The sequence below is a fragment of the Lontra canadensis genome, unplaced genomic scaffold (assembly GCF_010015895.1).
Source record: "Lontra canadensis isolate GAN:19392208 unplaced genomic scaffold, GSC_riverotter_1.0 scaffold35, whole genome shotgun sequence".
In the NCBI taxonomy this organism is placed as follows: domain Eukaryota; kingdom Metazoa; phylum Chordata; class Mammalia; order Carnivora; family Mustelidae; genus Lontra; species Lontra canadensis.
Window position 1 is genome coordinate 7397199 of NW_022631029.1, and position 25792 is coordinate 7422990.

Genomic DNA, 25792 nt, shown 5'->3' on the forward strand with positions numbered 1-25792 from the left:
CCCTGAGATCATGATCTGAGCCGAAACTAAGAGTCGAACACTTAACGGACTGAGCCACCCAGGTGCCCCATGTCACCATGATTTTCCAGAGACTGATGATGATAGAAGGGAGAGGCCTGGGGTAAACAAAAGAGGAAAAGATAAAGACCGTGCTAAAACCCAGTAGTTAGGATGGCTTCTCCCTTACGCATTTAATTACAGGTGTTGATACCGCTGTATGAAGAAAGTAGTTACCTACCTATTTATTTATTTATTGTTGTTGTTTTAAAGTCAGCTCTGTACCCAGTGTGGGGCTTAGAACTCCTGACCTGCAGGTCAAGAGTCATATGCTCCACCAACTGAGCCAGCCAGGTGCCCCAAGAAAGTGGTTTTTCAGAGAGGCATGTTTAGGTGGTAACCATCAAGAAAATTGAGGTAATGACCACCTTACTGTAGGGCACTATAGGGCGCCAACAGTGTCCTTCCTCTGGGCTCTGTTTTTTGTGAGTGGTGGTGAGAAATCACTGAGCAGAATGTCTGTTTTATGCATCTTTCTGTATTCATTATATTCCACACTTTGAACAAAAATTTAAATTTAGAAAAACAAAAAAAGGCAAAGCAAACTTTCCAGAAGGTTCCCAGTGGGTGGAGTGAAGAGATGGGAGAGGGATCCCAGCCCAGACCACTGGACACTCGGCCCAGCACAGTGTCCCAGATGGAGGTATATATCTGGAGTGAGCAGCATGGAGAGAACACCGAAAGCCACGCTGCTCTGGCAAAAAGCTCCCAGGGTGGGGAGTGGAATGGAGCCCTGGGACGTGCCGATGTTTAACTGTAGTCTGGGTTAAAGCTGGCAACAGAGCTGAGAAGAAAACCCAGAGAACTAGATGTTCTTGAGAAGGCGGTCCTCGAAGCAGGAGAGACAGGTCCACCATGGTGACTTGAGCGGGCTCCGAGGACCGCAGGGGTGAGCTATGGCCAGAACGGGAGGCAACTGTCCAGAAGTCTCAGGCTTTTGCCGTGAAAGGAAAACAGTGGGGCAGGAGCTAGAGGGGGACACGGAGAGCAGAGGAGAAGCCTGGGGGTTCTGGCCCATGTTTCTGTTTTTTTTTTTCTCATAATGAGGTGAGACCATTGCGGAGGAGGGCAGAGGCACAACAGGTTAGAGGATGGGCTAAGGGCCAGGCAGCAAGAGATGAAGGGTGGAGGAGGTGCTGAGCAGAGACCTCGCCTCAGGGGTCTAAGAAGCCAGGCCCCAGGCAGGAGTCAGCCAGGGTGAGAGAGGTTGTCCAAAAGTGGAGGGAGGGAGAGTTGGACCAGGAGGTGGAGGCAGCCTTTCTGTGCTAAAGATCCCAGCTGGGGATCCCTTCTTTCCTCCCACGCAGGCCTGGCTTGGGATTGGGGAAGGAAGGGCCACGGTCTGCTAGGGCCGGGGCCAAGGGTAGGGTTGGGAGGGAGTGCGTCGATAGAGCTGTTCTGGGCTCAGGGATCTATCAGAAAACCCTTCCCTGCCTGTTTCTTAAATCAAGCTGGCCTTTCTCGCTCCACCCCACCCCCTCAGGCCCACGGCTCCCAAGGGTTGTATGGGTAGTTCCTAGTTCAGAACACGATGTTCCCACCAGGACAGAGCAGGACCCAGGTCCCCCACCATCCTACCCCCTCCCCTGCCTCCATAGCCCTGGGAAGTGGGCCACATGGGGAGGGGCTGGCTGCAAGTCATTCCTGATTTTTTTTTGTTGTTGTTACAGAACAAAAGCCAGGAAAATTACCAAGAAAAAGATCCCACAGGGCCAGGGTGGAGGCGGTTCCCAGCACATCATGCTGGATGCACACCCTGTCCCCACCGCATCCAGGCCACGAAGAGCCTAGAAGGACACTGAGAAACTCCCGTTGTGCTCGCCTGGTCTCAGCGAGCCCCACTCTGGCATGCTGTGTGTACCTTTGCCTCACTTTGTAAACCTGGCCCTGGACCAGTTCCCAGGTACAAAGCTAGCCCTCCTGGGACATAAAACTAGTTATATCTGTTTATCAGGTAGGAGAATAACTCACACAGGTTTTCATTTGGGAGGCCAGTTCTCTGGCCCCAGGGAGTGGGGCCTGCTTTCACTGTGAGCCAGAGATGCCCAGCTTGAAGTGAGCACAAGGAGAGAGTGCACACCAGCTCCTGAACCCCAGCCTCCCACTGAACCCTGGCCTCCTGTGACTGGGCCTTGGTCCAGTCCAGGCAGGTGAAGGGTCAGACTAGAATTCCACTGGGCCAACACACATGGGCAGCCAAGGGCAGCAGAGTGGATGCCCTCCCATGAGCCTGCTTCCTTCTTTCCAGAGGAGCAAGGCAAGGAACTGGAGGGTCTCCAACTCATCCTCATCTCAGCAGTGTCAGCCCGGAGCTGCCAGCCCAGTGGAACCATCTTGAGTTCTGAGGTAGGGGCAGTGCCTGAAGTGGGGATCTGGGGGTCTGGTCTGTCCTCCAGCTCTGTCCTGGCTAGGAAAGCAGTCTGGCTTCCAGAGCTGCCAGGGCTGCAGCTCTCAGGGGGAACAGCCCCTGAGTCTGGGGTCATAGGAGCCTGTGTGTGGCCTCATTTCTCATCCTGGGCCTGGGGCCCCAGGACAGGACGCCAGGAGTCCAGCCTGGCCCTTGTGCTATTCCAACTCGCCTGGATCGATGCACAGTGACCCCAAAGGCCTCTGCCCTGTTGTGCAGATCCAAGCCTCAGCTTCGGGTGCCCCTCTCCAGCTGCCCAGGCTGGGCTCATGACCGGCATGGGAGAGTGTGCTGCGGGTGTCCCTGCATGCCTAGGCCTTTCATCTTCAGAATGAAAATGTCCAGTTTAGGGGCGCCTGGGTGGCTCAGTCAGTTGAATGTTTGCCTTTGGCTCAGGTCATGATCTCCAGGTTCTGGGATCGAACCCTCTGTTGGGCTCTCTGCTCAGTGGGGAGTCTGCTTCTCCCTCTCCCTCTGCCCTTCACCCCCACTCGTGCTCGCTCGCTCTCATTCTGCTCTCTCAAAATCTTTTTTTAAAAAAATAAAGAAAAAGGAAAAAAAAAGAAAAAAGAAAACATCCAGTTTAACTATGCTTGGATGTTATGCTGGAAAGTGCTGATTTGCTTATCTGGTGGATCTAGACTTTAGCTCTTCCTTTTTACCAGTTTACTAAGAAAAAAACAACAACAACAACAACTGTACACTCCTCCCTCCTCATTCTGGGGGCAGGAGGACCTGGCCAGGAAGGGGATTGCTGGATCCTGGCTTCCAGTAGCATACACAGCGACTTGTGACCCCTGGCTTAGTGCAATTCTGCAGAGGGAGGAAGTGGTGGGCTGATGGCCAAGAAGGCCACAGAGATTTGGCTGGTACTATTTTCATCTGTGTTCCCCAAGAGCTGGCCCCCAATGCCCATTCTTCTGCCTGTCAGGATGGACTGATTGGTGCGGTCCTAGTGTCTGCGGTAGCTCCTTTGGTTTCACAGTTCAGCCTGGCCAGCCTCCTGCCCTGCGGTCTACAAATGGGCTGGGCACTACTTGACTTTACTTAAAGACATACTTAAGGGCGCCTGCGTGGCTCAGTGGGTTAAGCCTCTGCCTTCGGCTCTGGTCATGATCTCAGGGTCCTGGGATGGAGCCCCACATCAGGCTCTCTGCTCGGTGGGGAGCCTGCTTCCCTCTCTCTCTGCCTGCTTCTCTGCCTACTTGTGATCTCTCTCTGTCAAATAAATAAATAAAATTAATTTAAAAAAAAGACATACTTAAAGGCAAGCCAGTTGGGGCGCCTGGATGGCTCAGTGAATTAGGTGTCTGCCTTCAGCTCAGGTCATGATCCTAGGGTCCTGCAATCGAGCCCCACGTCAGGCTCCCTGCTCAGCCAGGAGCCTGCTTCTCCCTTTCCTTCTGCCCCTCCTCTGCTTGTGCTCTCACTCTTCTCTCTCAAATAAATAAATTAAATCTTAAAAAAAAAAAAAAGACAAGCCCATTACTGGTTTTATAGGAGAGAAAGAAATGCTCCCAGGATCAAGGATTTTGGCTGGGAAAAAGTCAAAGAGGAAGGGGTAGAATGTCACACAGAAGAGACTGACTTTCAGAAATTTGATTTTTAGCCCATGACATCACAAAACACAACCTAGACCCAAAACTCATCTCTGGCCAAGTTTCATCCTGATGTTTAGGATGACTAGGATGAAGGTGACAATTTCTTAGAATCCCTACCTGGAAGGAGTCCCCTTCAAACCTCAAGTCTAGGGGCTCAGTCATTAAGTGTCTGCCTTTGGCTTGGGTTGTGATTCCAGGGGCCTGGGATCGAGCCCCACACTGGGCTGGCTCCCTGCTTGGCGAGAGGCCTGCTTCTCCCTCTCCCACTCCCCCTGCTTGTGTTCCCTCTTTCGCTGTGTCTCTACTGAATAAATAAATAAAATATAAAAAATAAACAAACCCTCGGGGCGCCTGGGTGGCTCAGTGGGTTGAGGCCTCTGCCTTCAGCTCAGGTCATGATCTCAGGGTCCTGGGATCGAGCCCCACATCAGGCTCTCTGCTCAGCGGGGAGCCTGCTTCCTCCTTTCTCTCTGCCTGCCTGACTACTTGTAATCTCTACCAAATAAATAAATAAAACCTTAAAAAAAACCCCTCAAATCTAGTCTTTCTAGACTAGACACTTTTTTTTTTTTTATTTGACAGACAGATCACAATTAGGCAGAGAGGCAGGCAGAGAGAGACAGGAGGAGACAGGCTCCCCGCTGAGCAGAGAGCCCAATGCGGGGCTCGATCCCAGGACCCTGAGATCATGACCTGAGCCGAAGGCAGAGGCTTTAACCACTGAGCCACCCAGGCGCCCCTAGACTAGACACTTTTATAGTGCCCCAGATACTTGTGCAGCCAGAATACACGATGCAGGCTAGAGCAGGAAGGGACAATGCACACTGTGTGTCCAAACCACTCACTTTATGAAGAGGCAGTGGCTGCCCTGAAGAAGGGCAGCATCACCAAGGCCAACAACAAGGCACTGGGCACATGATCATCCTTGAAATAGGAGAACAGGGCTGCTGTCTATGTGAGTCCAGAAACATGGAGGATAAGCTTCATCATTAATGGAAGAAAGGTCCAGAATGCCCTGGTGGACCTCAGTATCATTCCTGATAATTCCTGTGGTTTAAACAGTGTCATGGTGTGCCTGGGTGGCTCAGCTGGTTAAGCGTTTGCCTTTGGCTCAGGTCATGATCCCAGGGTACTGGGATGGAGCCCTGCGTTGGGCTCCTTGCTCAGTGGGGAGCCTGCTTCTTCTCAACCCTCTACCCCCTGGCTCCTGTTCTCCATATCTCAAAGAAATAAAAATTTTAAAACAAAACAAAACAAAAAACCACAGTGTCAGGAATGTCCATAGCAGGTCATCAAAATTTGCTCCATGAGGGGCGCCTGGGTGGCTCAGTCAGTTAAGCATCTGCCTTCATCCGAGGTAATGATCCTGGAGTCCCAGGATCAAGCTCCATGTAGGGCTCCCTGCTCAGCGGAGAGTCTGCTTCTCCCTCTGCCCCTCCCTCCCCCTACCCGTGCTTGCTCTCACTCTCTCAAATAAAATCCTTAAAAAAAAAATTTATTCAGTGCATGAATAAGCTGAGTCAGACCTAATTTCTGACATTCTAATTCAGAAATTGGATAATACTCATCTAAATTCACAAGTCATTGCTCAGTAAGTTCCTGGTCTACACCCTGCATTTTATCTGCATATCCCCAAGTAGTGAGGTAACAGTATCCATGCCATCATCTGTGATGGGGCATTTGTCCACAGAGAGGATGGGTATGGGTAAAGGAAGCAAAATTCATACTTAACACGAGGCCTTGTGAAACAAACACAGATTCCTTAATCACAGTGTAAATAAACTGGTTTAATTCTGTTGTTATAAAATAGATGCACTAAGATCACTAAGGATAAGTACAGAACATACAAGAAGGCAAAGTCCTCATGTCACATGAACTCTTTGAGGCTGAGACTGTGGACATGATATTGTTGTCCTGGCACTTCTTAACTGTTCATAGTGATACCACCACTAAAACTACAAAAGCCAAGCCATATTTAATTTTTAAAGCCTCGAAATAAGGCCCGTTTGGCTTTGAGACAGCTCAGCTACCAGTTTCTTGAGCTCCGTGGGCTATCTCGAATGTTCACCCCCTACTTGACCCTTTTGTACTACCAGGTTAAGCAAGATTAAACGGGAACATGATTTTGCCAAACAGCTTCTCTTGGTCACTTGGAAAAAAACGTTAGGTACACTAGGTTATCACAGAGTCATTGCTCCTCGTGACAGCCATGCTACCGAGAAGGAAATGATAGAAGTAATCTTGTCAGACAGAGATGCTGTCTGCTGGGCTTCACTGGGGAGTTTATCTACCCTGGCAAGGGACAGACTTGACGCCCTTCCACAGCAGACCCGACAACTCAAATACCATGCTGGTATAGTTAATTTTTTAAAAATTTAAATTTTTAAGTTCGTTTTTAAAGATTTTATTTATTTTAGAGAGACAGCATTGAGTGGGGGTAGGGTAGAATGGAAGAGAGAGAGAATCCCAAGCCACACCCAGTGTGGAGCCCAATGTGGGACTCAATCTCATGACCCTGAGATCATGAACTGAGCCAAAAATCAAGTGTCATATGGTTAACCAACTGAGCCACCCAGGCGCCCCTAAATTTTTTTATTTTTAAGTAGACTTCATGCCCAGTCTCATGACCCTGAGATCAAGATCTGAGCTGAGATCAAGAGTCAGAAGCTTACCTGACTGAGTGCCCCTAGGATAGTTAATTTTATGTGTCAACTTGACTGGGCCATGGGGCAGGGGTATTTGGTCAGCCATTGTTCTGGGAGTTTCTGTAAGGGTGTTCTGGGATGAGCTCAACATTTAAATCAGTAGGCTGAGTAAAGCACATCGCCCTCTCCAGTGTGGATGAGGCTCATCTAATCAGTTGAAGGTCCAACCATAACAAAAGGACTCTTTCTCGAGTAAGAGAATTTTCCTGCCTGCCTTCAAACTGAGGCATTGGTTCTTCTTGGGTTTCCGGTCTGCTAACTTTCTAAAAGGAACTACTCTATCAGCTCTTACGGTTCTCAACCTTTCACATTTAGACTGGAATGAAATTATCAGCTGTCCTTGGTCTACAGTTTGCCAACTCCTCCTGCAGATCACGAGACCTGCCTGCTCCATAACTGCATAAGCCAATTTCTTACAATAAATCTCTTTACAAACACACACACACACACACACACACACACACACACACAGAGAGACACACTCCTTATTGGTTCTTATTGGAGAACCCTAACACACATGTCCAGGCCTCCTATCTAATTTTCAAGAGCTCACATCCCAGTCCCAGCAATGTATCTGCCAGATGAGTACTATGATGGCCTGGAACCCTAAAATGAGAGGACAAACAACACAGGGCCACACCAAAAAGTCAGACATGATTTGTCAGCCTTTATTAACCAAGAGCAAAGCCGAGCCCTAGAGTTTCCTTTTAAAAAACCCAACCTTGTTTATGGCAAACAATGATTTAATTATATGTTCAATACTACAGAGCAAGACTTGATCACTTTCTAATCACTTATTCTTCTGAGATTAAAATACAAGTGTAAAACGGTTAAAATAAGATTCTCCCCAATGATTTAAAAACAATTGCAATTGAGAGACGTTTCAAACACAATGTGTAGAACTCAGGACCAAAAAAAGACCTTAAAACATTTTACCTTTGAGGTAGCACAATAATGCTGAATTAGATCTCCTTTATTACAATGAGCTTAAGAAAAAAATGAGGAAATCTACCTTTTGCTTGAGGTGGGCTAAATGGTTTTCTGCAAATCCCCCATGAGGTTAGTGACAGATTTTTTTTTCTTTTTTCTTTTTTAAAGTATAAAGATAGCCCTGCAGTGTGTAAAAGGAAACCCACAGGGGAAGGCTGCTTCCCATAAAATAGACATTAGAATCATCGAGGAACGTCAGCAGTCAGGACAGGAGGAACAAGAGGTAATTGTAGTGAAAAACGAAAACAACTTGCATCTTGGCAAGACTGGTTTACAAGTGTATGTCAAGAACAAAAATCCCGACATCAGCCAACCGAAAACAAAAGATAAAAGATGACATTCACGGGTCTTTTTCCTTTTTCTCTGCAAAAATGCTCTTTCACTTTTTCTAAATGAGAGAAGGCTGTTTGTACACTGCGACTTGACATGGAAATGCTGTGTGCCCAGGGGGCCGCTGGGCACCAGTGGCACCTCTCACTGACTACCATTGTGAGCAGAGAATCTGGGCATTAAGAGGACGAACATGACCTCTCCGGGCCGGAGAACCACTTCTTGCCACTTTGCTGCTGAATTCACTCATTAAACTGCTCAAAGAAAAGCTGCACTCTGACTTCTGAGAACCTATTGCAATTATATGTGAGACTATCAGCTAAGAGGACAGCACACATGATGCCTTTCTTCAGAGACTACGACCAAAAGAAGAGGGTGGCCATGATAAACTGGGCCTAGAAATAAGGATAATACTATAGGTTGGGCGTCAAGGCTCAAGGAATATTCACCACCACCCCAAATCCACAGCAAAGCCAGGAAAGAGGGCGTGAAGCTCTAACCCACGGAAGAGAACAACATAAAAGGGATCTCTTCCCAACACACACCTCCGCTCGAGGCCCAACCAACAGTGCAGGGATTGCCGGGCATAATGTGGACACCAGAGATTCTGCCACCTCAGATTCCCCACGCTGCGAAGAGAACCGGAACACTGTCAGACTCCTGGCACTATTTCACTCACGCTGGTCCCTTTAAAGTCTTCCTTCCTCAAGCCAGACCCCCAGGGGGCCCTGTATGCAGTGAGGGTCTGGACTCATGATCCCTACATCAGTCTGTAGTTAGAGCTGGAGGGCTTAAACCTGGATGACTTCTACTCTGTAAAACAGCGACCATCAGTGAGTTGGGGCTATCAAAGAGGCTTCTGTGAGGGGGAAGACTGAACTGGGATGTGCAAGAAGGCCGCATGAGAAGGCCCATGCCTAACAGCCTGGAGGAGTGACTCAGGACACTAGGCGCCCAGCCGGCCCTGACTAATGCTGGCAGGGGGGGTACAAGGGAGCATCTGCTCGGTGTTTAAACAGAGTCCTTGCACAGTGTGGGGCTAGGCCTCTGTGACACCCCTAAAGCTCCATGTACTTGCTACTTTTGGACGAAACAGGTGTGATTCTTGTCTGCTAAAGTACAGGATCTGCTTTCTGAATTGATTTGATAATAAAGCAACACCCTAGAAAGAACCACCTTGGAAAATCGTGGGAAGAAAACCACATGGGCTTTCCCAGCGCTAGCTGCCTGTTTTGGAGTATTAGTTACAACCTTTCATGCTGCTGCGAGCTGCAATGCAGGTTACCTCGCTAGGGCAGTCTCCTGCTTTCACTTCACAGAACACAAGAAAAAGGGAGACTTGACCAAGGTTGTGGTGAGTCGCCACTCTGGAAATCTCTCCACTGCACAGTCCATGGCAAAAAGCAGAGAGCCTGGCTTCCGTGGAGAATGGAAGTGACCACGTGGCTCCATCATTATCCTACAACAGGAATGACTCAAGCCCCAGCATTCGGTCTCTCAGGGATTTACTGAGTTATGCAAGTTTAAAAAGTAAATCACACTGGAAAGGGCCTCTTGCTTTAATATAAACCTGGCTATAATATTCAAATTTATCTCTATGTAAACTTCATACCGTTCTTAGGATCTCTGGTAGCATCTGGTTCTAAGTCATTCATCCTGAAATAGATCTAGTTTGGATAATTAATCAGAATTCTGCTTGATATAATTAAAAGGTTAAAAAGTTTTAAAATACAAGCTAATTTACTTTCCTCTGGGGTTCATAACTGGGACCCCAAATATCCCAGCACCTTAATTAGAACTAGCTCTTTGCAGTAATTCTATGAAATGGTGAAGGATTCCGATTTTTAAAAACAAAGAATTGATCTTCAGGATGAATGCCCCAGTCAGCTGACACACTGAAGCATAAGAATAGGTCCAACAGTAATTCCCTACATATAGAAATAACATTTTTTTTTAATTTCAAAAAAACAGCTGCTTCTTTAAAGAGTTTAAAAATTGATAGTTCAACAGCAAAGCTAGGTAACGACATTGGAGTAGAAGGAAAGGGCTCTCTTTGTAGTACGACCTCTTGCTGGCAAACTGCCATTATCGGCTGGTGGGGCAACTGGAAACGAGATGGCAGGAGTTGCCCAGGGAAGTATTTGGGTCAGATAAAGTGATGGCACATCCAGACTCTGGCTTCTCAGAAATGGACAGTAGTTCACTCAGGCAAACCGCACAGAGATTAAATAAAACAAAATAAAATCTACTAAATCAAAATAGAACAAACCAAAACCCCCAACCCAGAAAACCTTCCCTGGCTCTCTGCTACCTGAAGAATGTGTGGAACCCAGATTTTCTGCTTTAACACGGGTCCTCACGACCAATCAGTGTGCTCTGGGGTGCTGACCCGCTAGGCCCCAGGGTAGGGCCTTTCCCTCAGCATCGCTGGGAGTTTGGAGACAGCTGTCATGGGCGCAGCTGTCAGGTGACAGTACAGGGCCTCAGGCCCACAGACCTCATACTACCTGCCGCCATCTTCTACTGTAAAACCAAAGGCTATGAGTGTGAACAAATGCGGACTTTCTCAAAGGACAAACAAGAAGATCAAGGGCTACAACATTTCCTCCCTCGAGAAAGGTCAGGGGCGGGTGTCTACAGTTAAACACGGGTCTGTGCAGACCTGGGATGACGTTCAACAGCAACAGTAGCAGCCAGAGAGGAAAGGAACATGATGACGCTGTGGACTTGGTATCAGGCACTTAAACTGTTGGAGAGACATGCCATTTTGAACCAAAGATGTGACAGCTGGGTTGGAATAATCGTTACGAGTGGTCTAATAATGGGCTTTCAGAAGCAAAGTGGAGGAGGTGTGGGTTGAACCTCTGCCCATCTTTTAGTGCTGACTTTCAAGTTTTCTAAATGCCCATGGCCATAGCAATGGCAGCGGCGGGGGCAACAGCAGGAACGGTTCTGTCGTGTCTGTCTTGCGTGTGTGTTCTGTGGCTGACCGGAAGGTTTTGGTGTCACACTGAGAAGGCTCTGGGGTGTGGCACACCTACTGCCCGGGGTCAATCAGATCCAGGCTGGAGCCAAACATCTTCACCAGCTGTTCCTCGTAGTGGGAGATGTTCCTCTTCATGATGTCCATGCAGGGCCCCAGAAGCCTCTCAAATGCTTGTACATCCATCACTGTGTTGTTAAAAAGAGGCGCGAGAGAGAATGAATTCTCTACACCAATAATTCAAAGTCACTTCCCTCACCCAAACCTTTTCTCACATATACCGGTTCACCTTAGGGAACCAGACTGGGGGAGGCTGGGCGCTGGGGAAGGATGGGTGTGTCTCTGTGAAGGCAGTCGGACTCTGTCCTCTGTCTGCGACTTTGCAGAGCCCGGCAGCACCCATTCACTCTGTCCCGATGGAGCCCCGGACACCTGCCTCCGAGACTGCCCATCACAGGCTACCCTCACTCAGTGCTCAGCAGTGTTTGCTCAAGGGGTACATCCGCCCATTTCTATCTGGTCCCACAGACCGTTCAAGCCTCGATGTGTGTGAGAACTGGTGAAATGAGTCGAGGCTTTCTGAGGGAAAAAAAAATACCGCATGTTGGGAAAAAAAGTATTCGTGCATGAAGAATTTATTTTTCTTACCTAAGCATTTGACATCTCCCACTGCGTAAGCCGAAGCAGCTCTGGGTTTGTTGGTGACCAGCGCAAGCTCTCCAAAGTACTGCCCCTTGTGGCAACGGGCAATCTCAACCTCCTGGTTCCCGCCATCCTTGTTGGCTTTAGTCTAGAGCAGATGGAAGACATGACCTAGGCTGATTCCAGAATCACAGCTGAGCACGTCCAGTTACACGCACTTCCATTCCCTTCTCAGGACACTTAAAACACAATTATTGAGAAATTCACTTTGCGGAGACACTAACTGTACCATATACACTGCACGGGCTAATTCATCTCAGCACTCTGGTTTAATTAGAGGAGTTGGCTTTTACCTAGGGCTTCATCCAAGTCCCAACACTGTTCAGGTAACGGCTAAATATCGAGAGGTAGGGAGCAGACCATTTTCTTTGGAAGGTTTTATATATATCTTCCAAAGGAAAAAAATAAGTATGTATTATAACATATATATATTATGTTGATACATATGATCATACTATAGTGTCAATTATATATTAACATAAAATACATATAAATTTTTATATATTATACATTTATTATATCTATATATCTGTATCTGTATCTATATCTATATCTATCTATATATATATATGAATGCTGTCCTTTTGGTAGATGCTGACTTCTACTTCTACTTTTGCTAATTCCTGCTGAATGATGTCAACGTTTCTCTTAGGTAAAGTCACAATCCTGGGTTACTTCTTCTTAATTTGATACCATGCCTTTCTTGAACAATACAGTGACAAATCTTTTTAGGTACTATATGCTTCTTAAGTTAATGGTTCCCTCCAACACTGCACACATGTTTTTAGAAGAGCCGAGTGACTAAAAAAAAAAATTTCTTTATAATGTTCAACCTGGATATTTAGTGGTTTAACTCTGTATTAAGAAATCAAGCAAGGGGGGTGCCTGGCTGGCTCAGTTGGTTAAGCGTCCTTCAGCTCAAGTCATGATCCTGGGGTCCTGGGATGGAGCCCCACATCAGGCTCCCTGCTCAATGGGTAGTCTGCTTCTCTCTTTCCCTACACCCCTCCACTTGTGCTCTCTCTCTCTCACATAAATGAAATCTTAAAAAAAAAAAAAAGAAATCAAGCAGGTTATAATTTGTGCTTATCAAATAAGAGAAAATAATGTGGCATATTTTATGTAATATCTAATGTTTCCTTTTTTTTTTTTTTAACAAATCCATCTGCTAAGCTAAGCAATAATCTCAGGAAAGAATTATTGAGAATTTACTGGTAAGAATTAGTCTCAATCTGTAAGAGTCACTTTGGGTTACATGCAGATAATTCCCTTTACACTTCTGTCCCAACCTGTTTGCTCCGAAGCTGACCTGCTCCATCAGAGCCAACACTCTCCTTCCAATTCCTGTAGCATTCTCTAGGAAGGCAGTTTGTGCCCACCTAGTCCCTTCTTTAGAGTAGCAGTTACCACACGGGTCACATGAACGCCAGCCCCCTGGGGGATTTGTTACAATGCAGATTCTCACTCAGTGGGTCTAGGGCAGAGGTCAAGCCTCTGGATTCCTAAGGAGCTCCCCCAAACCCCAGGGCACAGTGCTGCTGGTCCCACATACCCAATACTAATCAGAAGGTGATCAGAAGGTGCCAATGAGTATTTGAGAAATGTACGAACATCTATCACTAGTCCAAAAACAATCAGTAAAACACCATAGATGTTTCAATCTATTGTTTCATGTGAAACAGATCTATTTTTAATAGAGATTTAATATTTTTAAATTTTTTTTTTTAAGATTTTATTTATTTACTTGACAGGGAGAGATCACAAGTAGACAGAGATGCAGGCAGAGAAAAAGAGAGAGGGAAGCAGGCTCCCTGCTGAGCAGAGAGCCTGATGCGGGACTCGATCCCAGGACCCTGAGATCATGACCTGAGCCGAAGGCAGCGGCTTAACCCACTGAGCCACCCAGGCGCCCGAGATTTAATATTTTTAAATCTATTTTTAACAGAGGCGGTAATCATGTTTTTCTTTCTCCATATTTAACTTTTACTAAAGATATTCTTTAAAAGGTTTCATATTAGGTTAGAATTATATTTAACTATTTTAACAAATTCTACATTCTTAAAAAAAAATTGGAATAGGGAAATCTGGTGACAATGGATTTATGATGAAGACCACTCCTCCCACCTACCGCCCATCAGTTTTCCAGGCCTCACCTACCCACGAAATGGCATAGTAATACTGGTCCTACAAACCTCCTCCCCAGTGCTCTAGAAAGAAAGCTTTTTTCATATTCAACACCCACGTGTATGCCTTTATCATATAATTCCCCCACTTTCGACTATGGGGTTTATCTTTTTCTTACTGATTTGTAGGCCAGTATTTCTCATGTAAACGATGCCACAGAGGCAAAGGCAATAGGAACAAGCAGAAATGCACCAAGTCCCCACCACTGGAGGTTCTTACACGTGGGTCTTGGCCAGTCACATACCTCACAGAATGATAGTTTGTTACACTAGACACACTTCACATTTAAAGCCAGCAGCTACTTTCTGGGCACGCACCTGGCAGAACTTGCACCGTCACACACAGACTCACCTTGCTTCTGATCAGGATGCTCACCTCCCCAGACTCTATAATGTAGAAGCTATCAGCCTTTTCGCCCTAGAAAGGGACAGAAGGTCATTAGAGATATACATATGTATCGGCGAGGGACACATCATTTTCTCGTTGCCCTGATTTGTATTTATTTGCCAGCTCTACAAATTAACCAAGGGCTGACAAATTCAGCACAAAACCAGAGGATCCTGGTCACCGGGACTGTCATTCCAACTATGACTGACGCACGTCTCTTACTTCCTAACATGGAATAGTCACATTTCTCCCCATGAGCATGCCCAGGTGGCACACACATCACTCCTGCTGCTGCTCAGGTCAGTCTGCAATTGAAACCTGTGACCAGGGGAGGGGGCGCAGGGGGACCAGGAGGCAAGACTGCTACAGAAAATATCAAGGTGACTCCTGGCTACCCCTGAGCTTGGGGCCCAGGGATAATCCGGACCATCAAGTGCAGCCCTCGGGAGGACAGCCTGGATCTGGAGAAAGCCCTGCCCTGGTGAGGGAGGGACTTTGATGTCACTCTTGCGAGTCTCAGGCTTTTCTTTTGCTTGCTTGGATTTTAAACCACTTGGCTGAACCAGTCCTTCAGGTATTTCAACAAGTAATTAAGTACTTACTATGTGCCAAGGCACTGTTCTAGGCATGTGAGATGCATCTGTGGACAAAACAAATATCCCTACCCTTGTAGAAATCACAGTCTGAAAGGGCAAACAAACTATAAACAATCAACATGGTGAATCAGCAAATGATACTGTTGTGTTGGAGGCAATTAAGTACTCAGGGGAGAAAGCAGAGCAGGCAATGTGGGGTCTGGAGGGCTGGGGGAGGAGATGGCTACAGTATACAGCGGAGTTTCATCAAGATGGTAAAACCTGAGCAAAGGCTGCAATGAGGCGAGAGCTCAGGAAGCAGACGGAAGCCCATTTCCGTCTCCGACCTCTCTCTCACAGCATCTGGAGCAACAGTCATCTACGCTGGGTAATTCAATACTAATCCTGTGTTCATTCCATGTGGGTCTTATGTCTTCAGAAGAATCTACACTTGTGAATTTTCATAAGACTTCAACTTTGATGACCGCAGACAACTCCAAGTGTACACCCTAAGGCGGAGGCCGCCACTCCTGAGTGAGTCTAGTCCCAGTTCACTACATAACAATCATCGCTCCATGTGAGTAGAAGCCACAGCTCTGTAAGGGGTGGTCGTGGGTTTCTGCGCTGTTGTGTCGGGTAGGTACCCTGTACCCAACAGGCCAAATCAGCATGAAATTGTAGAATTACACAAATTAACTCCCTGACACGAGCTGCTGAAGGAAACTAAGGGGGAGCCAGAGGTAGGATCACCAGCAGGAAGAGTGGTTTCTAGGTCCAAGAAGAGTTTCATAAAGGAAGATGCGATTCCCAGTGTTCAGTGCTACTGGGAGGAGGTCAAGAGTAGTAATGATTCACATGTGTGGAAACATTCCGGTGACCAAGACGAGAGTGGAATGAGTGGTAGCCATAAACCAAAGAAGGGACAGGTGGTGAAGGGTGGTACCTGAGCTCTTTTTGTTTGTTAGGATGGATGTGCTCATTTTTCAAGGCTGCAGCCCGATGAACTTTCACACATGTATGTACCTGTGTGACCACCCCCTCGGTCAAAACAGAAAATCTTTCTGGCCTCCACCCTACAGAGTGTTTTGCAGTCAAAACCACCATGACTTCACTATTAGGTAACTGTTTCTGACTTCTGTCCTTGCAATTTTCCTTAACTTCTGTTAAGGAAAGGAAGGCTGTTCCTTAACTTCATATAAATGGAATCATACATTGCCTTTTGTGTCTGGCTTCTGCCAGTCCACCTTGCGAGCCCACACTTTGCATATGCCTGCCTGTGAAAGGAATAAGCTGGTTGCTGGAGTAAAAACAGAGCGAGTGCAGGAATGTGAGTGACTCGGGCATTTCTACAGGATGGAAAGAATGAGTTTGATGAACAGGGAGCCCAAATAAAACAGAATCTGCTAACGGTGCTGTGTGCTCACTCCCAGCAGGCACTCTGGAGAGCACTGCATGTACACTGCTTCACATAATCAATCACCTGAGAAGTCAATAAAGTTGGTACTACTGCTATCCCGTTTTACAGATGAGTTCCCTCAGATGCTCAAAAGATAAATAACTTTGCCATAGGAGGTGGGGGAATAGCTGGTGGATTCAAAACTGAGAGGAGATGGGAAAGAATTATTAGCAAGACCACGTGGACTAATGAGGCTTGCTTAGGTAAAAAAACCATTTCTGATGCTTTTAATTTTAGTAATTTGCTAATATATCACCAGAAAGGATTATCATAGTTTACAAACAACTTAAGAAGAAAAATTTAAAATAAAACCATGAATGATGAAAATAGTCTATAGAGGGGGGTGCGCCTGGGTAGCTTAGTGGGTTAAGTGTCTGTGTTTGGCTCAGGTCATGATCCTGGAGTCCCGGGATCAAGTTCCAGGATTGAGTCCCTGCTCAGCAGGGAGTCTGCTTAGCTCTCTCTGCCCCTCACCCCTGTTCTCGTGCGCTCTCTCTCTCACTAATTAACAAAACCTTTTTAAAAATGTGTAAGGCTATAATAAGAGAAACTCTGAAGGGGGCAGCTCACCAGAGGCTCCCCTGCCAGCACATATGGTCTAGAGAACACCCAGAGACAGGGTGAGATGTACACTAGCATCCCACCAGCCTCTGCAACAGGCGGTGGCTTCTGTTCTTTTGGTCGCATCTGGGCCCTAACTGGACACCTGCACTAAGCGAGGCTCCCACCCTCAGGCACAATCACATGTAAAGAACAGCTGGGCTGCAGGAAGGGGCTAGTGGCATGTTGGTGCTAAAGAGCCACAGCAGTCAGAGCACAACTGTAAAGAGGGACTTCAGGCAGCGACCTCTAAATGCTGGCCATCACCACCGATCCTTAGGGATGCGGGGAAGCTCCTAGTTTTTTTTGTTTGTTTGTTTGTTTTTTTTTTTTAAAGATTTTATTTATTTATTTGACAGACAGAGATCACAAGTAGACAGAGAGGAAGGCAGAGAGAGAGAGGGAAGCAGGCTCCCTGCCGAGCAGAGCGCCCGATGTGGGGCTCGATCCCATGACCCTGAGATCATGACCCGAGCCAAAGGCAGCGGCCCAACCCACTGAGCCACCCAGGCGCCCCTTGTTTGTTTTTGTTTTTAAGATTTTATTTTTTTGACAGAGAGAGAGAGATCACTAGTAGGCAGAGAGATAGGCAGAGAGACGGGGGAAGCAGGCTCCCCACTGAGCAGAGAGCCCGATGCGGGGCTTGATCCCAGGACCCTGAGATCATGACCTGAGCCGAAGGCAGAGGCCTAACCCACTGAGCCACCCAGGTGCCCCGAAGCTTCTAGTTTTAAAATGCCATGATGGAAAAAGAAGAAAGGCTTTCTTAGAAAGTAAATAGCTAAGCAACCAACTCAAGAGAATTGGGGGGAAAATACCAAAATCAAAGCAGAAGAAAGGAAATAAGATAAAGACAGAAAGTAATGGAAAACGAAATGTTCAATAGGATTAATAAAAGGTGAGAGCTGGTTCTTCAAAAAGACTGAAAGAATTGATAAGTCCCTTGCAAGCTTGAGCAAGAAAAAAAAAAAAGAAGGCACAAACAACAGTATCAGGAACGAAGATAGGAACATCATTCTAGATGTATATATTTAAAAGGTGTTATGGGGAAACAATTAACAAAACTAGAAGGCAGCCTATGGAATGGGAGAAGATATATGGGACAAAGGGTTAGCATCCAAAATCCATAAAGAACTGATCAAACACATCACCCAAAAAACAAATAATCCAGTTAAGTAATGGGCAGAAGACATGAATAGACACTTTTCCAAAGAAGACATCCAGATGGCCAACACACACATGAAGAGATGCTCAACATCACTCATCATCAGGGAAATAGAAATCAAAACCATGATGAGATACCACCTCACACCTGTCAGAATGGCTAAAAATAACAACACAAGAGCCAGCAGGTGTTGGCGAGGATGTGGAGAAAGGGGAACCCTCTTGTACTGTTGGTGGGAATCCAAATTGGTGAAGCCACTCTGGAGAAGTTTTGGAGGTTCCTCAAAAAGTTAAAAATAGAACTACTCTATGACCCAGCAATTGCACTACTAGGTATTTACCCAAGGGATAAAAAAATACAGATTCAAAAAGGTACATGTACCCCGATGTTTATAGCAGCATTGTCAACAAGAGCCAAACTATGGAGAGAGCCCAAATGTTCAACCAATGAATGGATAAAGAAGATGTGGTATACACACACACACACACACACACACACACACACACAGAGGAATATTAGCCATGAAAAAAGAATGAGATCTTGCCATTTGCAACAACATGAATGGAGCTAAAGTGTATTATGCTCAGCGAAATAAGAGGAATACAAATACTATATGACTTCACTCATGTGGAATTTAAGAAGGAAAACAGATGAACATATTGGAAAGAGTGGGAGGAAAGGATAGAGGAAAATAAACAGTAAGAGACTGTTAACGAAAGAGAACAGAGAGTTGATGGAGAGAGAGGTGGGGGCAGATGGGCTAGATCGGGGCTGGGCATGAAGGAGGGCACTTGTGATGAGCACTGGGGATTGTATGTAAGTGATGAATCCCTGAATTCTACTCCAGAAATTAATATTGCACTGTATGTTAACTAAGTAAAATTTAAATAAAAAATTTAAAAAAAGGTTTTATAGGAACATTATGACCAAGCTTTGTGCCAATAACACTGAATTTTAGACAAAGATGATACAGAAAGCATAAATACTTTACCAATTAAAATAATTTAATCTGTAGTCGAAAATCTTCCTACAAAAGAAACACTGGTAAGTTCCTTAAACTAGCCAAGAAATTCTAGCCTTTTCTTTTTTTTTTTTTTTTTAAAGATTTTATTTATTTGACAGAGAGAGAAAGAGAGAGAGAGAGAGCATGCACAAGCAGGGGGAGCAACAGGCAAAGGGAGAGGAAGAAGCAGACTCCCCGCTGATCAGGAAGCCCAGTGGGCGACTCCATCCCAGGACCTGGGTTCATGACCTGAGTCAAAACCACATGCTTAACAGACTGAGACACCCCAAGGAATTCTAGTCTTATACAAACTCCTCAGATAATAGGAAGAGAACAGAATCCCAGCTTACATTATGAGTCTAACATCCTGATATCAAAATCTGACAAAGCTGCTATAAGAAAAGAAAATTACAGATCAGCCTCACTTGGGAATATAGCCATGAAATCTTAAACAAAATATTAAGAAACGGGATTCATCAACATATGAAAAGGATACCACACAATGACCAAGTTGGTTTATCCTATCTCAGCAACAAAAGGCTATTTTCACATTTCAAAATCAAATCAATGTAATCACTGAGGCCTCGTTCATAACAGCTAAAAACTAGAAACAGCTCTAATGTCCATCAGCAGTGGGAGGCGGTTTATTCACACCCTGGCACACTGTACAGCACACCGACAACCTGCAGCTGCACACAACGTGGGTGAGTGCTGAGCAAAAGAAGATGCAAATAAAAGACTACTTTCTAATTCCAATGTAGAAATTTAAAATAATAGCAAATGGAGCCGTATTGTTTAGGATGGATACCTACGTGGCAAAACTATAAAGGAAAGTAAATACATGACTACCATAAAGGTCAGAAAGGGAGGTAGGAGGGCTGTGACTAGGAAGGAACTCATGAGGTGTGAGGGTATTTCTCTGAAAATACCTAGAAAATAAATTTCTGGATTATAGAGTAAATTCAGCTTTCCAGGATAAGGATAAATTTCTCTCAAAAGGGGTTCAGCTAAGTTATTCTATTAATGGTGAATAAAACTTCCTACTGCATTTTGGAATTCTCAGATTCCTACTTTTTGCCAAGCTATTAGGTATAAAAATATTTCTCACTGTGGTTTTTAATTGCACTTCCTCATTACTCAATGAGGCTGAAGCCAATTCATTTTTCACTGATGCCAGAACTATGCTTTGAGAATACAATTCTTATAGTGTCATCCTTCCTCTTAAAAATCTTTGAAAGTGCTTCTCAAACATTTCCACCAAGTATTCTTAGTGCAAGGGCATTACCAGTCTTGGAATAGTCTGTATCAGTGGTTTTCAAACTTCAGCAAACATTAAAATCGTCTGGAGGTGCTGTTGATACCAAAACCAAAGAGATCACAAGGAGGGGGTGCCTGGGTGGCTCAGTGGGTTAAAGCCTCTGCCTTTGGCTCAGGTCATGATCCCACGGTCTTGGGACTGAGCTCCGAGCAGGGAGTCTGCTTCCCTCTCTGCCTGCCTCTCTGCCTACTTGTGATCTCTGTCTGTCAAATAAATAAAATCTTTAAAAAGGAATGGGGCGCCTGGGTGGCTCAGTGGGTTAAAGCCTCTGCCTTCAGTTCAGGTCATGATCCCAGGGTCCTGGGATCGAGCCCCACATCGGGCTCTCTGCTCAGCGGAGAGCCTCCTTCCTCCTCTCTCTCTCTCTCTCTCTCTCTCTCTCTGCCTGCCTCTCTGCTTACTTGTGATCTCTGTCTGTCAAATAAATAAATAAAATCCTTAAAAAAAATCTTAAAAAAAAAAAATAAAAAGGAAAAAAAAAGACATCACAAGGAGAGAAAACTACAGACCAACATCCTTTATAAACAATCAGAGAAATCCTTAATAAGGGAGTTACCCACTACATGCTAGAAGGGATGCTGCCTAATTCACTTAGTAAATTAATACTTTATTTATTACTTAATAAGTTAATTATTTAATAAAGCCAATTACATCTTCAAATTAAAAAAAAACCAAAATTTTAAAAAATTAAATCCCATAATAAATAAAAAAGATAATATATCATGACCAAGTAGGGCTCACTCCAGGATGCAAGCTTGGTTTAGTATTCAAAATTCAATCAATATTAAAAAAAGTAAAGGGATGCATGTGTGGCTCAATGGGTTAAGCCTCTGTTTTCCAATCAGGTCGTGATCTCAGGGTCCTGGGATCGAGCCCCGCATCGGGCTCTCTGCTCAGCGGGGAGTCTGTTTCCCCCTCTCTCTCTGCCTCTCTGCCTACTTGTGCTCTCTCTCTGTCAAAAAAATAAATAAAATCTTAAAAAAAAAAGTCAAGCAATGTAATTCGTATTTTTAATTAAAAAAGAAAACCCATATGAGCACCTCAATAAAAACGGCAAAAGCATCTGACAAAATTCAACATCTTTTCATGATAAAAACTGAGAAAACCAGGAAGAGAAGGGCCCTTCCCTAACCCAATTAATGGTATTTATAAAGAAGCTTACAGTTTACATTATATTTAATGGTGAACAATTAAATACTTTCCTCCTAAGATCAATAACAAGATCAGTAACAAGACAAAGATGTCTGTTCTCAGCATTTCTATTCAATATTGTACTGGAGGACCCAGCCAATGCAATAAGGTAAATTAATTAAAAATGAGAAAGAAGGTGGGGAGCCTGGGTGGCTCAGTGGGTTGAGCCTCTGCCTTCGGCTTGGGTCATGATCCCAGGGTCCTGGGATCGAGCCCCGCATCGGGCTCTCTGCTCAGCAGGGAGCCTGCTTCCCTTCCTCTCTCTCTGCCTGCCTCTCTGCCTGCTTGTGATCTCTCTGTCAAATAAATAAATAAAAAATCTTAACAAAAAAAGAAAAAGAAGGCATACAGAAGTAAAACTATACTTGTTCATAAACAAAACAATCATCTCTACAGAAAATCCCAAGGAAGCTACAAAAAAGCTACTAAAATCAGTGAGGTTTAGCAAGGTTATAAATACCACAGGATCAATATGCAAAATTCAACTGTATTCTTATACACTAGCAATAAATAATTAAAAACTGAAAAAAGGAAAACCACCTAGAATAATGTTAAAAGTATGAAATATCCAGGTATAAATTTATTTTTTATTTTATTTATTTTCAGAGGGAGACACAGCAGTGAGAGAGCGAACTCAAGCAGGGGGAGTGGGAGAGGGAGAAGCATACACGGGCTCAATCCCAGAACCCTGGGATCATGACCTGAGCTGAAGGCAAAGGCTTAATGAGTGAGCCACCCAGGTGCCCCAGATCCAGGTATAAATTTAACAGATGTGTAAGACTTGAAAACATAAAATATTAGAGGAAAATTAAAATATATAGAAAATTTTAAAAACTTATGTATGAGGCGCCTGGGTGGGCTCAGTCAGTGAAGCATCTGCCTTCAGCTCGGGTCATGATCCCAAGGTCCTGGGATGAAGTCCCACATGGGGCTCCCTGCTTGGTGGGAAGCCTGCTTCTCCCTCTCCCACTCCCCCTACTTGTGTTCCCTATTTTCCTCTCTGTCAAATAAATAAATAAAATCTTAAAAAAAAAACTTATAGATATCTATGTTCATGAACAATGTATGTATCTGACAATAAGCTTTTTTGATTATAATGTAAATGACTGACATCAAACTTTTGATTACTGAGGCAACCACTTCAAAGACACCCATCTTGAATAAACACATTGCCAGCTATATAACTAGAGAAAGAGCCAGGCTTCTCCCACCTATGAAGTTTCCCTTTTAGAAGGCCCTGGGAAACACAGAAAACTGACCACTTGAGTGACCCCACTTTTCTCTTTTCACACCCTAATTCCTGCTCTATTTTAAAAATTCGCCAATAAAGAGTGAACCTGCCAAACCCTGGGGACTCCACCCTCATCCCTAATAAAGACAGAATTCCAGGTCTCCCACCCCACTCTGTGACCTCACTGTGTGGCTCTGGATGTGCTATGTACCTTCCAGGATCCGTGAGTAATAAACCTGTTTTTTCAAAGTTTTCTCATGATTGTTGCTGAGGTAAGTCTTGTAGTCATAATAAGAACCACAAGGGCTGGTCCAGCCATAACACTGGCTCTGGAGAAATGTCTATGGGGGCTTGCTAGGAGTAGATGAGTGCCCCAGGCATGCCTAGCTGACAGCATCACTACTGATGGCCTGAGACAGACACAAAACACTCACTATTGTTACAATGTCAATCCCCCCCCCCAATTGACCTATAGATTCAACATATTCCCAATAAAAAAAAATCTCAGCAGGCTTTTTTGGTAGAAATTGTTATGTTGGTTCTAATATACAGAAATGAAAAGAGCACAGAATAGCCAAGATAATTATGAAAAAGAAGAAAAAAAATTGGAGGGCTTCAACTATCTGATTTTAAGACGTAGTATAAAAAGCTTTTATAATCAAAACACTGCAGTTTTCAATGAACAAAACAGAGACCAGAAATAGACCCAAAAACATACAGCTAAAATTTTTCAATACAACTATCAAGGCAATTGGATAGGATAATCTTTTCAGCAAATGACTCTGGAACAATTGGACATCTATATGCAAAACCCTGTAAAAAACTTTACACCATGTATAAAAATTTACTCAAAATGGGTCACAGATCAGAGATACCTGACTGGCTCAGTCAGAAGAGCATATGACTCTTGATCTCAGGATCATGAGTTCAAGCCCCATGTTAGCCATGGAGTATACTTTAAAAAAAAAAGGAGGGGGGGATCACAGATCTAAATGTATGAGTTAAAACTATGGAATATGTACAACTGCCCTCTTCAATACAGTAGCATGTGGCTACTGAGCACTTGAAATGTGGCTTCTATAGATTTAGATGTGTTTTAAGTATAAAATACACGTCAAATTTTGAAGACTGAGTACCAAAAAAAAGATGAGAAGTATTTCATCACTGAATTTTTCTATCACTTAGATGTTGAAATGGTGTTATTTAAAGATAAAGATACATCTATCATATTATTAGAATTAAGTTCACTTTTATAAGAAAATTTGGCTGCTAAAAAATTTTAAATTACATATGCATCTTACATGATATTTATTTAATGGTGCTGTCCTAGGAGAAAGTCTTATTGAACTTGCAAAGTTTTAAATAGGGCATGAGAATAAATGAACTACAAGAGAAAAAAAATTATAAACTAGACTCTTCAAAATGAAAAACTTTTGGTTTTTATTTTATTTATTTATTTATTTATTTATTTTTTTTTTTTAAAGATTTTATTTCTTTTACTTGACAGAGATTACAAGTAGGCAGAGAGGCAGGCAGAGAGAGAGAGGAGGAAGCAGGCTCCCTGCTGAGCAGAGAGTCTGATGTGGGGCTCGATCCCAGGACCCTGGGATCATGACCTGAGCCGAAAGCAGAGGCTTTAACCCACTGAGCCACCCAGGTGCCCCAACTTTTGGTTTTTAAAAGCTACTATTAAGAAAGTAAAGGTATGGGATGCCTGGGTGGCTCAGTCATTAGGCATCTGCCTTCAGCTCAGGTCATGATCCTATAGTAGGGTAAAGCCCCGCACAGGGCTCCCTGCTCAACAGGAAACCTGCTTTTCCCTCTCCCACTCCCCCTGCTTATATCCCCCCCTCCTCTGTCAAATAAAATCTTAAAAAAAATGAAGGGACAAGAGAGGTGGGTAGGGGGTGGGCTACATGGGTGATGGGGATTAAGGAGGGCACTTGTTATGATGGGCACTAGTCTTATAAGTAAGTGATGAATCACTAAGTTCTACTCCTGAAACCAATATTACACTGTATGTTAACTAACTAGAATTTAAATAAAAGTTTGGAAAAAAATAAAAAGAAAAAAGAAAAGAAAATGGGGCACCTGGGTGGCTTAGTTGGTTAAGAGTCTGCCTCCAGCTCAGGTCATTTTCCTGGGGTCCTGGAATCAAGCCCTGCATCAGGCTCCCTGCTCAGCGGGGAGTCTGTTTCTCCCTCTGCCCCTCCCTCTGCTCCTGCTCTCTCTCGAGCTCATGCTTTCTCTTTCTCTCTCAAATAAAAAAGAATCTTTTAAAAATTTTTAAAAAAGAGAAAAGAAGAAACAAACCATAGCTATAGCCACAGATTGGAAGAAATATTTGCCAATCATATGTCTGATAAATGATTTGTAGTCAGAGCACATAAAGAACTCTTACAATTCAATAATAAGAAGCCAAATTACATAATTGTAAATACGGCAAAAGATCTGCAGCAATTTCATCAAAAAAACATGTGGATGGCAAGCAGCCACAGGAAAAAGATGCTCAACATCATTAGACGTTAGGCAAATGCAAATGAAAACCAAAATGAATTACCACTTCCTACTCACTAGAATGGCTGAAATTAAAATGACTGTTGATACTAAACGTTGACGAGGGTGCAGAACAACTGGAATTCTAGCACATTGCTAGGGAAATGCAAAATGGTAGAGCCATTTTTAAAAACAGCTTGGCGGTTTGTTAGCCATACATTTCCCATATGACTCAGCAATTCCACAAAAACATCCGTCCACACAAAGACTTGTGTAAGAATGTTCAATGCAGCTATATTCATAATTGCCCCAAACTGGAAAGACTTCAAATGTCCCTCAACTGATGAGTGGAAAAACAAATTACGGTCCATCCATACAGTGAAATAGTACTCAGCAATAAAAAGGAACTAT

General features: G+C 44.4%; 1 protein-coding gene across 1 annotated transcript in view; it reads right to left on the bottom strand.

Moving 5' to 3' along the window:
• Positions 1-10041: 10041 nt before the first annotated feature.
• PRKAR2A (protein kinase cAMP-dependent type II regulatory subunit alpha) overlaps positions 10042-25792 on the bottom strand; it is a 106049-nt gene continuing 90298 nt past the window's right edge. Inside the window, exons 9-11 of the mRNA XM_032867995.1 lie at positions 14311-14376; positions 11722-11863; positions 10042-11261 (exon numbers count right to left, since the gene is read on the bottom strand). Of these exons, the coding sequence (XP_032723886.1) occupies positions 11128-11261; positions 11722-11863; positions 14311-14376 (342 nt within the window). The 3' untranslated portion in view covers positions 10042-11127. The remainder of the gene's footprint in view (positions 11262-11721; positions 11864-14310; positions 14377-25792) is intronic.